A 15,520-nucleotide genomic window follows, 5' to 3' on the forward strand; every position below is an offset into this window, starting at 1 on the left:
AGGTTATAAAAACCATCGAGAGGTCCTTAGAAAGAACAAAGGCAATACATCTTGGACGTCTTCCTGGTCATGCTGATCTCTGCGCTACGTAGGCCGTAGCGTTTATCAGCCTCTGTAAGACTTCCTGAGTATTGAAGTGTTCTGTGAAGAAACAAAAGAAGCTTTTATAGCATTTCTGTATCATCACGCATCGAACTCTATAGGAAATTTTGTCGACAGTCAAGCGGCATAGTGATCGAATAAAGTCACGTCTTGTGAGAAAATGCAGGGGAGAACTGAAGTTCTCACTTGTATCCTGACCATAATGGATTTGTCGGGAAAGAAAAAAAAGACAAACCAATCAGAGCTAGATCCTCTTCTTAGGAAGAAATCAGTCGCAACGGCACAAGGATTGGTTAGGTTAGGATTAGTTTAGTTTAAGTGGCAGTCTGCCATCAGACTTACTTACACGTTTTCGTCCATTGTGATACCACAGCAACAGAAGAAGGAAGATGTCTTCTAGTTCCTACCGTTTAACCATCCAGATTAAAGCGATCTGGATGGAGCCCAACAATCCGCTAAATCAGATAGGTTCTCAAAGAAATGAGAACCTAAAGTGGAACTCCTTCTGACTGTCAGTGCGGAACACACACAGAAGTTGTTCTATATTCCTTCCCCTTCGATGTCATCACACCTTCAGCAAAAGTCGTTACTATAGTCATGAAACCACAAAGGATTTTAGACCGATAAGCCTATCATCATTTCACACACTGGTAAGATTTATCGGCGAGTGTATTCAGGAAAAGAAGGATGGATCTGTCAACATGGCCACCTAAAGGACACAGCACTGCTTCAAACCTAAGATGTAACATTGAATGTAAACCAGTATAATAAAACCGATGGTCATATTGTGTGGGTTACACAATAAAATTTTATAGCATACAGAGATCTGCATGCATAGGGGTGGCAGGAGCATTGCGCATTTTCCTCCTGAACCTCTTAACACAATGCAGTACCTTCTAGGGCGTAGATGGGCAACAAAAAAACAACACTTAAAATTCAGAAAAAAGCATGAAATCTTCATTTGAATTGAGAGTATGCTCCATATAATTAAATGTTTGAAGATTATTTCATGCAAAGGTTGACCATGACTGCGCCTCAAATGGTTCATCCGCTTAGTCCAATTTTGGTATACTCTTTCCCACATTTCGTCCGGTATCTCACGAATAAATAGTTCAATGTTGTCTTCCAAAGCGTCAATTGAAGCTGGCTTATCTGTATAAACATGAGCTTTAACATAGCCCCTCAAAAACATTAGTCGAAAGGCGTTAAATCGCACGATCTAGGCGGTCAATTGACCGGCCCCGAACGTGAAATAAAATGTTCACCGAACTCGCCTCTCAATAAGTCCATTGGTATGCGTGCTGTGTGGCATGTGGCACCGTCTTGTTGAAACCACATGTCATGCAAGTCAAGCTCTTGCAATTTGGGCAAAAAAAGGTTGGATATCATCTCACGGTAGCGCTCACCATTCAAAGTTTCCTTACGATTCGCATCATTCTTGAAGAAGTACGGTCTAATGATGCCACCAGCCCATAAACCGCGCCAAACTGTGACTCGCCTCTCAATAAGTCCATTGGTATGCGTTCTGTGTGGCATGTGGCACCGTCTTGTTGAAACCACATGTCATGCAAGTCAAGCTCTTGCAATTTGGGGGGTATACTAATTTCTTCATTCCTTTTGTAACAACTCGAAATAATCGTCGAAGACTCCATAAAGTAGATATATTCTTGATCGTCATGTGAATCTAGGCATGTCCGTCCGTCCATCTGTCGAAAGCATTCTGACTTTCGAAGAAGTAAGGCTAGACGCTTAAAATGAAAATCAAATAGGTCTGTAACCTGATATAGGTTAGGTAAGAGTGGCAGTCCTTTACAGACTCACTTAGACATTGTGATACCTCTGCACTAGTAATCCAAGCACGTTACCAACTCGGCTGCCAGGGCGCCCCTGTAACCTGATATAAAAAAATTGCAAATTTTTCTCATCAACATTCCACTAAGGAACAGGGGCAAGCTTCTCACAATGAGTGCAGTCCGATTCAAATTTTAGCTCAATGATAAGGGGTCTCATTTTTAAAGCCGTGTCCGAACGGCGTGCCGCAGTGCGACACCTTCTTGAAGAGAAGTTTCTGCATAGCATAGTATCTCACAAATGTTACCAAGAATAGGATGGGAAAACCACCGCTGAACATATATTTTATTTTTGATGGTCTCACTAGGATTTGGACCCAGGCGTAACCTGATATAGCCGCCATATAAAAAAATATTGGATTTTGACTTCTTGAGCCATTAGAGAGCGCAATTTTCGTTTAAGTATGGTTCAAATTTCAGCATAACCTAATATAGCTGCCATATAAACCGATCTTGGATCTTGACTTATTGAGCAACTGCAAAATGCAAATTTTGCCCATGAACATTCCATTAAGGAACAGGGGCATACTTCTCACATATCAATGATGCAGTCCGATTCAAGTTTAAGCTCAATGATAAGGGGCCTCCTTTTTATAGACGAGTCCGAACGGCGTGCCGCAGTGCGCCACCTCTTTGGAGAGAAGTTTTACATGGCATAGTACCTCATAAATGTTGGCAGCATTAGGAGGGAAAAACCACCGCTGACATTTTTTTCTGATGGTCTCGCCAGGATTCGAACCCAGGCGTTCAGCGTCATAGGCGAACATGCTAACCTCTGCGCTACGGTGACCTCCATTGAGCAGCTAGAGGGCGCAATTATTATCCAATTTAGCTGAAATGTTGCACGAAGTGGTTTTTAGCTGTGCTAAGTATGATTCAAATCGGTTCATAACCTGATATAGCTGCCATATAAACCGATCGGGGATCTTGACTTCTTGAGCCTATAGAGGGCGCATTTCTTATCAGATTTGAAAATTGAAATTTTGTATGAGGTGTTTTGTTATGACTTCCAATAACTGTGCTAAATATGGCTCAAATCAGTACATGACCTTATATAGCTGCCATATAAACCAGTCTGGGATTTTGACTTCTTAAGCCTCTAGAGAGCGCAATTCTTATCAGATTTGAATGAAATTTTGCACGGCATGTTTTACTATGATATCCAATAACTGTGCTAAGTATGATTCAAATCGGTTCATAACCTGATATAGCTGCCATATAAACCAGTCTGGGATTTTGACTTCTTAAGCCTCTAGAGAGCGCAATTCTTATCCGATTTAAATGAAAATTTGCACGAAGTATTTTGTTCTCACCTCCAACAACTGCGCTAAGTATGGTTTAAATCAGTCCATAACCTGATATAACTGCCATATAAACCGATCTGGGATCTTTACTTCTTGAGCCTCTAGAGGGCGCAATTCTTATCCCATTTAAATGAAATTTTGCTCGAAGTATTTTGTTCTCACCTCCAACAACTGCGCTAAGTATGGTTTAAATCAGTCCATAACCTGATATAACTGTCATACAAACCGATCTTGGATCTTGACTTCTTGAGCCTATAGAGGGCGCAATTTTCATCCGATTTGGCTGAAATTTTGCATGAGGTGTTTTGTTATGACTTCCAATAACTGTGCTAAGTATGGTTTAAATCGGTTCATAATCTGGTATAGCTGTCATATAAACCGATCTGGGATCTTGACTTCTTGAGCTTCTAGAGGGCGCAATTCTCATCCGATTTGGAAGAAATTTTGTACAACGGCTTCTTCCATGACCTTCAACGTACATGTTCACTATGGTCTAAATCGATATATAGCCTGATACAGCTCCCATATAAACCTATCTCCCAATTATGCTCCTTGAGCCCCTACAAGGCACAATTCTTATCCCAACGAACTGAAATATTACACTACTGACTTCTACAATGTTTAGCATTCATTTATGGTCCGAATCGGTCTATAACTTGATATAGCTCCAATAGCATAACAGTTCTTATTCAATATTCTCTGTTTGCCTAAAAAGAGATACCGAGCATAGAATTCGACAAATGCGATCCATGGTGGAGGGTATATTAGATTCGGCCAGGCCGAACTTTGCACGCTCTTACTTGTTGTATATATGATTTTCATTATTTTGCCGCTTTTTTCCAAACATTCAAAAAACTTTGTCCTTTTCTTCTCCTGTTTCAACAAAATTTGGTAGAATGATAGCCGCTGTGTCGCTTAAGTGCGACATTCGCCACCGTAGACTTGACACAGTGTAAGAAATGCAACATTTTTCCACTCTCTATAGGCAACACCAATACAAACGAACACCACACCCGGTGGTGGGTTTACATTTTTTTGGACAAACGAATACCAAATTTTGATTTCAGTGCAAAATGTCGAAAAAATTTTACACTTTTTTGCACAATCGAAATCACCACAGCACCATTTCTATGGTGGTGGGTATAAAATGCATTCCCCTTAGTATCATCCTTACTATCAGCCCAAACAAAATTGTTTTCGTTTTACCAACCGATCATAGGGCCGCTTTTTTGGGGAAGGAAGGAAAAGCCAAGTGGAATTTTCATTGAATATTTTTCTTTAATGTTTATAGACTATGTGCGGCTATGCGGCGAGCCAAAAAAATCAACTGAGAAAATATGTCATCTAACTAATGATGACGATGCTCAAATGGCCATACATGTGATGTTGAATTGTCCCCCACAACACGTCATAGATCTTTGTTTTTCTTTCTATAGTCGAATAGTTTGTTTCCCTCCCAAATAAAAATTAGAACAAAATGAAATTCACAAAAAGTAAATTCGTATACATGGCAAAAAAAAGAAAATCCACAAAAAATAAGAAAAAACTAAAATTCTTGAAAATTTTTCAAAATTCTTTTAGCTCGATCGCCAGTTGCCTTTTGACAGTAAATCGGTTTAGACTTGTGATCTGCTTGTTTGTTGAATTGAACGAAAAGAAAATGCGTTTCTTACTATTGGTGGCTTTGCTTTCTACATTCCTAGCAACGGGTTAATATTACATAAATTTTCCCTTGAAAAAAAAGAAGAAATTTCAGTTTAATTTTCTTAAAATGTGCCTTTTTTTGTTTCTAGTCTGGTGCATCAAATGCTACGAATGTGATTCCATGACCCAACCACAGTGCAATGAATACTTTTCCCCTAAAGAGATTGAGGAAAGCGATTGCGGTGAGGATGATATGCCGGAATATATAAAGAAATTAGGAATACCTATTGAGGCCACAGGTTGTCTGACCAAAATACATGAAGGAAGTGAGTATACACACATGAAAATGGGTAACAAACTCAAAAATTATTTATAAATAGAGAGGCACATGGCCGAGAAAGGGCCGAATATGTTGTGGAAATTTCACTATGGGAACAATTTTAGCAAAATGTCCAAACATTCAGAGAAAAATAAGCAACAGGTGTGTTGATTTTAGGAAATTGAGATAAAAAACATTTTGGACTTAAACATTTAATTGATAGGATATCTGTGTCAATTAGCCTATGAGCTCTCATGTGAAATTTTTTGACCACGTTTTGGTTGATTTTTTATACCCTCCACCATGGGATGGGGGTATACTAATTTCGTCATTCTGTTTGTAACTACTCGAAATATTCGTCTGAGACCCCATAAAGTATACTTGATCGTGACATTTTATGTCGATCTAGCCATGCCCGTCCGCCTGTCCGTCCGTCCGTCTGTCTGTCGAAAGCACGTTAACTTTCGTAGGAGTAAAGCTAGCCGCTTGAAATTTTGCACAAATACTTCCAATTAGTGTAGGTCGGTTGGGATTGTAAATGGGCCATATCGGTCCATGTTTTGATACAGCTGCCAGCTGCACAAATACTTCCAATTAGTGTAGGTCGGTTGGGATTGAAAATGGGCCATATCGGTCCATGTTTTGATATAGCTGCCATATAAACCAATCTTGGGTCTTGAATTCTAGAGCCTCTAGAGGGCGCAATACTTATCCGATTGAAGTGAAATTTCGCAAAACGTGTTTCACTATAATATTCAACAACTGTACCAAGTATGGCTTAAATCGGTATATAACCTGATATAGCTGCCATATAAACCGGTCTGGGGACTTGACTTCTTGAGCTTCTAGAGGACGCAATTCCTATCCGATTGGAATGAAATTTCGCATGACATGTTTCGTTATGATATCCATCAACTGTGCCAAGTATGGTTTAAATCGGTCCAAAACCTGATATAGCTGTCATATATACCGATCTTGGGTCTTGACTTCTTGAGCCTCTAGAGGGCGCAATTCTTATCCGATTGGAATGAAATTGTGCACGACGTGTTTTGTTATGATATCCATCAACTGTGCCAAGAATGGTTTAAATCGGCCCATTACATGACATAGCTGCCATATAAACCGATCTGGGGACTTGACTTCTTGTGTCTGTAGAGGGCGCAATTCTTACTCAACCAATCAGCCATACAGACCCATCTCCGGAATGAAGTTCTTTCAATCATAAATGACATCTTAATTACACGACTTTGTTGAAATTTGACACAGGGAGTAAAGTTGGGCACTCGCCATCTTTGAGGGGAATGGCAACGACCAGGCCCCATTTGGATATAGCTGTCATATGGACTAATTTTGGGTCTTGGGGTCAAAAAAAGGAAATTTATAACAAACTTTGGCGCAATGAGTTGTTTTAGGCCTCTCGACATCGTTGTCCAGTATGGTCCACATCAGATTTGGATATACGTAACTGCCATATATATAGCTACATAGCTACCATGTAAACCCATATCCCATATATAGCTACCATGTAAACCTATGAGCCTCTAGAGGGCGCAGTTATATGATTTAAATGAAATTATACACAACATCTATTCTTTTTTTTTACAATTATTCTGTCTTTTGTGAAATGTAAAGTTGATCAAATAACTATAACAAAAACAATAATATTTCAAAAAAAAAATATTTTTTAACCTATACCACCTCTCTTTCGCATTCCGTCAAAGGATTTACCAAATCGGCTATCAGCTCCCTCTGCATTCTTATTTGTTCGTTTATTTTCTGCATCCATAATTTATGAATGGTCTGGTTCTCTCCAAAACAAATCAGATTCATTACTTCGATATTGCGTTCTGTGTAAATCATCGAAAAACATTTGCTATGCAACTCTTTAATGGTTACTTTGTTCATCTACAGTTGGAAAATGTCATTATTGAAGCAAGTGCCTTAAGAGAGAGAGAGTTGCAGGGAATCTTACCGGTATCTCCAGTTTATAATTATAGGTGGCACTACTGTATTTTCCCTTTGGGTTAATCTTTTTCGTGAATATTATAATTCGCGTAAAGAGGAAGACATAAAAGCGAGTCTTTTTCTCATTGTGTTTGCATGTCAGAAAGTTGTGATATACGAGTTTTCCCTGATCGGCAATATCACCATGAAAGTTATTAATCCTCTGAATGGCAGTAAAATCGTTGACAGTAGTCAAAACTCTCTGAAAAGAAAAACAAAAATAATAACAAAATTTATAAAAAAAATCATCAAAGAAGTATTTATAGCCCTGTTTTGCTGAAGTATTACATAAACAGTGCAGTGCATTGAAAATAGGAAATGACTAGAGATGGACGATGGGTAAATACCCCAAAGGTATTTACCCGGTAAATTGGGTAAATACCCACGTATTTACCCATACATACCCAAAAGCTGGATATTTATAATTTTGCAGATATCTTGGCCATAAAAACATTTTCCAAACAATTTTTGATGATTTCGTATTCTTTGTATATAAACCTGACCTTCTAATCTCAAACAATTAAAAGCGTGCTTAGTACGCATTTGTCAAGTTCCTTGAATGACATTTACGAACAGAAAAACACCAGTCATAGAAAATCACCATCTGCAGAATCTCAGGCAAATCGAGTAATAATTGCGCCCTCCACAGGCTCAAAAAGTCAAACTGGGAGATCAGTTTATATGGCTGCTATATCTAGTTATATGCCGATTTAGAGCATACTTGGAACAGTTTTTGCAAGACATACCAAAACAACATAAGCAAAATTTCAACCATATTCGATAAGAATTGCGCCCCCTAGAAGCCGTAGAAGTCTAATAGGAAGATCGGTTTATATGGCGGCTATATCAGGATGTGGACTGATTCAGACCATACTTGACACAGTTGTTGAAAGTCAAAATTAAACACCTCATGCAAAATTTCGGCCAAATCGGATAAGAACTGCGTCCTCTAGAACTTCAAGAAGTCAAGACCCAAGAACGGTTTATATGGCAGCCATATCAGGCTATAGACCGATTTGAACCATTCTTAGCACAGTTGTTGGAAGTCATAACAAAACATGTCATGCTCAATATCAGCCAAATCGGATAGGAATTGCGCCCTCTAGAGGCTCAAGAAGTCTACTCGGGAGATCAGTTTATATGGTGGCTAAATCAGGTTATGAACTGATTTAGACCACACTTGGCACAGTTGTTGGGAGTCATACCAGAACACCTTACGCAAAATTTCAGCCAAATCGAAGAAGAATTGCGCCCTCTAGAAGCTGTAGAAGTCAAGACCCAAGGTCGGTTTATATGGCATCTATATCAGGTCATCAACCTATTTAGATCACACTTGGCAAAGTTGTTGGAAATGATACCGAAACGCCACGTGCAAAATTTCATCCAAATCGGATTACAATTGCGCTCTCTAGAAGCTCAAGGAGTCAAGACCCAAGATCGGTTTATATAGCAGCTATATCAAAACATGGACCGATATGGCCTATTTACAATCCCAACTGACATGCACTAATAAGAAGTATATGTGCAAAATTTCAAGTGTCTAGCTTTACTCCTTCCAAAATTAGCGTGCTTTCGACAGGCAGACGGACGGACTTTCAATAACTGGTATACGACTTTCAATTACTGTGCCAAGTACGATGCAAATCGGTCTTTAACCTCATGTAGCTCCCATACAAGCCGATCACTCGATTATCCTTGTTCGGTTCCTAGATGCATTAGTTTTTGACTGGTTTGGCAGAATCCATGGTGATGGGTTTCATAGATTGGACCTGGCCGAAATTTGGACGTTTTTACTTGTTTTACATTAACCTACTTCATATTTACGTTAGTCTTACCGCAATCATGCTTTGAGCTTCACAAATGGGCTGCCAATCTCCCTCCATTTCCTTTAGTGGCTTGGCCATTTCTTTTAGTAACAATTGGTACTGGGGCAATCTTTGAATCGGAATACAAAGAAAATTGTTTAGCTGAAAAATAAATAGAAATACGAATGAAAGTTTGTTTATTTAAGTTTAAGGTAAGAAATTGCATGCAGAACAATACTTAATTCAAAATGGCTTAAAGAATATCTTCTAGATACAAAAGAGAAAAAAAACAGTCGATGAAAGGTGAAGCTTGTATACCTGCTGTGCTTACAGTGCCACAGATATGTCTATAAACCTTCTCATACGTAAATTGACAGTAATGTATTGGGTTGCCCAAAAAGTAATTGCGGATTTTTTAAAAGAAAGTAAATGCATTTTTAGTAAAACTTAGAATGAACTTTAATCAAGTATACTTTTTTTATAATTTTTTTTCTAAAGCAAGCTAAAAGTTACAGCTGATAACTGACAGAAGAAAGAATGCAATTACAGAATCACAAGCTGTGAAAAAATTTGTCAACGCCGACTATATGAAAAATCCGCAATTACTTTTGGCAAATCGGATAGGAAATGCGCCCTCTAGAAGCTCAAGAAGTCAAGTTCCCAGATCTGTTTATATGACAGCTATATCAGGTTATGGACCAATTTGAACCATACTTGGCACAGTTGTTGGATATCATAACAAAATACGTCTTGCAAAATTTCATTCCAATCGGATAAGAATTGCGCACTCTAGAGGCTCAAGAAGTCAAGTCCCCAGATCTGTTTATATGGCAGCTATATCAAGTTATGAACCGATTTAAACCATACTTGGCACACTTGTTGGATATCATAACAAAATACATCGTGCAAAATTTCGTTCCAATCGGATAAGAATTGCGCACTCTAGAGACTCAAGAAGTCAAGACCCAAGATCGTCTTATATGACAGCTATATCAGGTTATGGACCGATATGAACCATACTTGGCACAGTTGTTGGATATCATAAGAAAACACGTCGTGGAAAATTTCATTCCAATCGGATAAGAATTGCGCACTCTAGAGGCTCAAGAATTCAAGACCCAAGATCGGTTTATATGGCAGCTGTATCAAAACGTGGACCGATATGGCCCATTTACAATACCAACCGACCTACACTAATAGGAAGTATTTGTGCAAAAGCGGCTAGCTTTACTCCTTCGGAAGTTAGCGTGCTTTCGTCAGACAGACGGACGGACACTCGATTATTTCGAGTAGTTACAAACAGAATGACGAAATTAGTATACCCCCATCCTATGGTGGAGGGTATAAAAATACAACCAAGTTTAGCTTCTCAGTTAATTTTGTTTTGCATTCGCATAAAGTTTCGAGATCTTTGAGATGTAAGTGGTTACAGTTTGTGCTTTTTCAAGATTGGCCGTAGACCTAAAGTAGCCACTAAGAGCATATGGTCACTTTTGCTGTCGGCTCCACGTTTAGTTTTTACATCCATCAGTGCACCCAGAAAGAGTCTGATCATACTAAGTGGTCGATTTGATTTCGGGAGTTACCATCTGCTGATTCCCAAATATATTTGTGTATATTTTTATGATGCAATTTTGTGTCTCCAATAAGAAGACGGTTTTTTGCAAAGAAGTCAACCAATCTGTCGCCATTGTCATTCCTGGTTTCGTCAAGTCCTTGCATTCCCATGATTGATTGTAGATTATTATTGTTGTTATTGCCCACTTTGGCATTGTAATGCGCCGTAACAAGTTTAATGTCTCCCTTTTGTAAAGAGTGTGCTACTGACTCGAGTTGGGAGTATAATTGATCCTTTGTTTCTCAATTGTGTTGGGTAATCTTGCCGTCATGATGCGTTACGACATGACATCATAGATTGAAGATCTCACTGTGCTTTCGGCGGCAATTAAAGGCCGACCCCATTTATTCGGTGGATTTCAATGCCTGAAAAAATGAAGTGGAGATCTTGGAGATCCATAGTTCCGGATTTCGGCTATCGAACATCACTTAAAACGAGTATGTCTAGATTGTAGTATGACATATGGCTCTGGACTTGGTAAAGTATAGATGATTCTGAGAGAGTTCTGACATTCCATGTTCCAATCCTCATTAGGAGGGTTTTCAGTTTCATAAGTTCTTGTTGATGTTCTTTTGACCGTATTTTTCGATAGATTGATTAGATAAATAGATTGTGCCATCGCATCAGTACCTAGTGCCAAGCTTTTTTTTGATAGCAAGATGGAAGATCTACAAACGCCACAGTTGGCCATACCTTTGGCTCATCCACTACCGGCCCTATTGTGGGATACCCTCTGCTTGTGCTAGCTTTTTGGTTCGCCCCTCATAATTTATTTCTGTGGTAGTCGTCATATCTGATGAGCTTTCCCCTATCTACCATCCGGAGAGGCGTCCGATGGGAGAATTCTCATGCAAATTCTGCACAGAGTTCACCATGGGAACCATGGCAAACAATTTTATCACCAACACATATTTGGCACAAAAACTTTTTCGTTAAAAAATTTGTTTTTTCCGTGGGGAATATAGACTTTTCTATGTTACTCTATATGTATACTTCATCTAACGCACTTTAAACTTTGGAATTATTACAACTTCTCTTTAAATACGCCTTATTCACTTACATCCAATTTCTGGTTAAAATGTTTACGAACAGCATCAAAATAACTCTCATATTCAGAGACGATAAATTGCGACTTATCTTTGTTGCTAAAATACTTGGCATACATGTGGAACTGTGACTCACATTTGAGGAAAACCTTGGCTAATTCTTTTGGAGATTGGCGATGTTTCACAAGAGCCCTATAGAAAGATCTTGTTAGTAGAAGAGAACAATAATTAATAGTTGACCTATGTTCTGTTAATATATCTTCGAGAAACTTACTCTTTATGCCAGAAATAGATATCCTCAATATTGACAAAGACAAATTGGGCTTTGCGCTCTCGCAAATCACTCGGTATGGACACTCTGGGATAAGGAGAGCGAAACTCCTGCAAATAGCTTGTACAAATTGAAACAATATATATTTTTCTCAATCTATAGCTCTTGCATTTGCCTTCACAAATGTACATACCACTCCACCACAATGGAAAGATTTTTTACATAGTTTTCCTCGGTCTCTATCAACTCCCTGATAACGTTTTCTAAATGTTGTAATTTTTTCAATTTTTTACTATTTCTTATAGACATTTTTCCTACTCCATATGTTTGTTTACTCATCAAAGGTTTACTCTCTACTGCCCTTATCACAAACGGCATGGCTGTGATCCTATGAATGCAAATTTTTTTCTTTGGCAATTTTTATTTAATTTTGCATAAACCGCAGTCTAATTATATCACAATAGGCAATAAAAAGTCTGTCTGTAATAATTGGTGATTGGATTTGAGTCATTCATTGGAGCAAGATATACTCATTTAAGAGTGATATAAATATTGGTATTTCCCGGTAATATTGAACATCAACCAATGAAAGAACCTAAGATATTCCTTCTTATTTTATATACTCCCTTACTAAAACGTGACTCATTCCGTTGTAAGATTTCTAGCTTGAACTACTAATGTCCAACCATGGATCCGTCTATCGAAATCCTTTAACGAAATTTCGTAAAATAAGTTTTTATCTCGCAACTTGAACTCTTAAGTCTCTATAGGACGAAATTCTTATTTGGTTCAGCAACTCTTCGCGACGACTCTTTTACAACTCATTGCGTTATAATAGTCCGTATGAGAAGTGAAGCACTCTTCTAGAATATCATTGGACAATCCATTGTGTGAACGAAAGTGTAAACGACTCTTCGCAACGATTGTTACCCAACTCATTGCGTTATAATCATTCAGAAGTTTTGTTTATAAATCGCCTGAGTTAACTTTTCAATGCAAATTTGCTCATAAACATTCCATTAAAGAACAGAGGCAATCTTCTCACATATCAATTAGTGCTGCTCGATTCAAATTTAAGCTCAATGATACCTCCATTTTGTAGCCGAGTTTGAACTGCGTGCCCGCAGCGACATCGCTTTGGGGAGAAGTTTTTATACGGCAAAGTACTTCACAAATGTCGCCAGCACTGAAACATTTTCTGATGTTCCTGCCAGGAATCGGACCAGGCATTCAGTATCATAGACAGATAATTTGAACTCTGCACTACGGTGGCCTCCAAGGGTCAAATTTTCGCCATTGCTATTATTTCATACGTGGTGTGTTAAGATATGTATTGAATTATGTTATTCGATGTTTTGTGCTGAGTAGAGAACTTTCACAACATCGCACAGAATTCTCACTTGGTTTATATGACGATTGGTACTTAATATGACGAATAAAACTAACATTACTTAAAGTTTTTTCGGAGAACAGATTCACTTCTTATATCATCCAGAAGATTCAACTAACTGCCATACCACTAACAAATTTTGTCACCCGATTCTTTCGCCAACAGAACAAAATCAGCAGTTTTTCTTACAAAATCAGCAGATTTCAAGGAGTTGGTGAACGAATTGATTGACAAAATGTTTGTGGCTTTGGTTTTCTGATAAATTCCTTTGGCTTTTAATAATTTTAATTACCCCATTTATAAAATATAATTTCTTAATATTTTTTCTTTTTATTTCTTTTTACTTTTTTGCAGTTGAAGGTCAGCGCTATTTCATTCGTCGTTCCTGCTATTTTGGCAGTGTGGATAACACAAAAGAGGCATGCGAGATGGATGATCCCTATTTGCCTTATGCTGATTTGATTGATTGTCAAGTTTGCACCGAGGATCTTTGCAACACAGATGCAGGCCAGCAGAGTTTGCCCTCCTTTTATACTATTGCAGCTTTTGTGGTCGCCTTGATTTTATCACGCTTGTGGTAGAAACACAACATTTTCTTATTTCTTTACAAAAAAAAATAAGTTTTAGTAAAAAGGTTTTCAATAAAAGAAATAATTAAGTGTGTTTTCCAAAAATTTGTCTTTAAACTGTTTTGATCCAATGGTGGATAGTCTGTGCGGATAGTAAGTGCCCGAACCATGCCCAAAATTAACCTCTGGTGTCACTTACAGGTAGATTGTCCTCAAAAAAATAGTTTCTCTACCAGGCCACCTTTACGGACTCGATCACATCCCTAAGGCAATGGAAATGAAAGATGTCAGACTGTCTAAGGCAGCGTCGGGCACACAAACACTTTTGCAATTTTTATAAACTCATCCCTGGTAATATTTTTGATAAATTTGGAAGAGCGTTCTTCCTCGCGATGAATAAAACAATCTTCTGGAAGATTTTTATACGCAATTTTTCTTTGGGATGTTTGACCGGCAAAGTAGGTTCTCTGTCTGGCTGCCTCTACAACCTCCACCACATCTCTAGATTGTAGAGGCAACCAGGCAGAGAACCTACTTTGCCGGTCAAACATCCCACACTACTTCTTCAGAATGTCTCAGAGGGTCGACACCTTTCGCTTATACTTCCTTTGTTTTGTGGTTGATGAAGTTGACTTCAATATAAGGAATTATCCCCAAAAGGTTTCGCACTGCGGCCACTTGAACTCTGCTATAAAAAGGAGCTGCCTTATTATTGAGCTTAAAAAGTGAATCACATAGCTCACATTGTTATGTGAGAAATTTGCTCTGTTCCTTAATGAAATGTTCATTGGCAAATTTGACTTTTTCAAGATTTAAGTTTTGTTGTTAGTGCTAAGTAGTATATAACGACAATTTAATTAACCTAGAAAACAGTGCCTTATTTTTGATAAGAGCCTATATCGTTAAAGAAGATATTGTGAAATAGTTATAGGACGAATAGAACATATTTGAAATTGGTTGGTTACGAAACACCATACCATGTTCAATTCAATTGCATGGATGCAACCAATTTGGAGTTGGAAACTTCTATTCACATAAGTATTCCTTTTGGGAACACCGGATTGTGTGGAGTATAGTTTGATTAAAGGAGGCAATGAATTAGAAAAATATGTTGAAACAACATCCAACCACCAAGCTGCTAAAGAGAAGACTTCAATGGGTGTAAGAGTTGATCTCATCAAACATGCCAAGAAATTGAGAACCTTTGATTTCAGAAGGCTGAAATCGGTCATGCCACTATGGCACATGATGTTAATGGCAAGACGCATATGAAGATGTTCGCGTACAGCAGCAGTGACAAAGTATAGAGTGGTTTGGTTTTGGGAATACCCCCAGGAAACATTTCACAGAACCAAATCCCAAGCCTAAGGAAGAAGAAATAATTGTACAATACATATTCATAGAATGACGAGTGCCGCCAGAGAGACATCTCATGGTAGAAAAACTTCTCTACATGACAGAAGGTCCTACAAATGTGATGTGATAAGCAATACTGAATATATTTTCTAATGATCTAGCCAGTATTTCATCCCTCGTAGTCAAGTGATTTTCCGCAAAATTATCTTTATTTATTATATTTCAATAAGGAATACAGGAAT

The 15,520-nt window shown here is 38.2% G+C and overlaps 2 protein-coding genes across 3 annotated transcripts; one reads left to right on the plus strand and one right to left on the minus strand.

Annotated features, from left to right (window-relative positions):
* Window positions 1–4,861: 4,861 nt before the first annotated feature.
* On the plus strand, window positions 4,862–14,016 carry LOC106096323 (uncharacterized). Its single transcript, XM_013264010.2, has 3 exons — window positions 4,862–4,965; window positions 5,050–5,226; window positions 13,708–14,016. The coding sequence occupies exons 1-3, from the start codon at window positions 4,917–4,919 to the stop codon at window positions 13,932–13,934; spliced, it is 453 nt and encodes a 150-aa protein (XP_013119464.1). The 5' UTR covers window positions 4,862–4,916; the 3' UTR covers window positions 13,935–14,016.
* Window positions 6,845–12,301, minus strand: LOC106096322 (rho guanine nucleotide exchange factor 25-like). 2 transcript variants are annotated; one of them, XM_059365243.1, is made up of 6 exons: window positions 12,157–12,301; window positions 11,967–12,083; window positions 11,707–11,884; window positions 9,059–9,190; window positions 7,192–7,425; window positions 6,845–7,124 (listed from the first exon to the last, which is right to left on the minus strand). In XM_059365243.1, exons 1-6 carry the CDS (start codon window positions 12,270–12,272, stop codon window positions 6,909–6,911), a joined length of 993 nt encoding a protein of 330 aa, XP_059221226.1. In that variant the 5' UTR covers window positions 12,273–12,301; the 3' UTR covers window positions 6,845–6,908. The 2 variants fall into 2 exon arrangements, with proteins under 2 accessions (XP_059221226.1, XP_059221225.1); XM_059365242.1 differs by having other exon boundaries at window positions 11,707–11,896.
* Window positions 14,017–15,520: the final 1,504 nt, after the last annotated feature.

Source organism: Stomoxys calcitrans, chromosome 3, assembly GCF_963082655.1.
Source record: "Stomoxys calcitrans chromosome 3, idStoCalc2.1, whole genome shotgun sequence".
In the NCBI taxonomy this organism is placed as follows: domain Eukaryota; kingdom Metazoa; phylum Arthropoda; class Insecta; order Diptera; family Muscidae; genus Stomoxys; species Stomoxys calcitrans.

Bases quoted from the DNA above. Each gene is read 5' to 3' on its own strand.
- LOC106096322 (XM_059365242.1), bottom strand. From the start codon at position 12,272: ATGTCTATAAGAAATAGTAAAAAATTGAAAAAATTACAACATTTAGAA. The intron at 9,191-11,706 runs GTAAGTGAATAA...TTTATTTTTCAG, and splicing joins ATTTTAACCAGAAATTGGAT to CTAAACAATTTTCTTTGTAT. The intron at 7,426-9,058 runs GTAAGACTAACG...TTTTCTTTTCAG, and splicing joins AAGCTCAAAGCATGATTGCG to AGAGTTTTGACTACTGTCAA.
- LOC106096323 (XM_013264010.2), top strand. From the start codon at position 4,917: ATGCGTTTCTTACTATTGGTGGCTTTGCTTTCTACATTCCTAGCAACG. The intron at 4,966-5,049 runs GTTAATATTACA...TTTTGTTTCTAG, and splicing joins TTCTACATTCCTAGCAACGG to TCTGGTGCATCAAATGCTAC. The intron at 5,227-13,707 runs GTGAGTATACAC...ACTTTTTTGCAG, and splicing joins GACCAAAATACATGAAGGAA to TTGAAGGTCAGCGCTATTTC.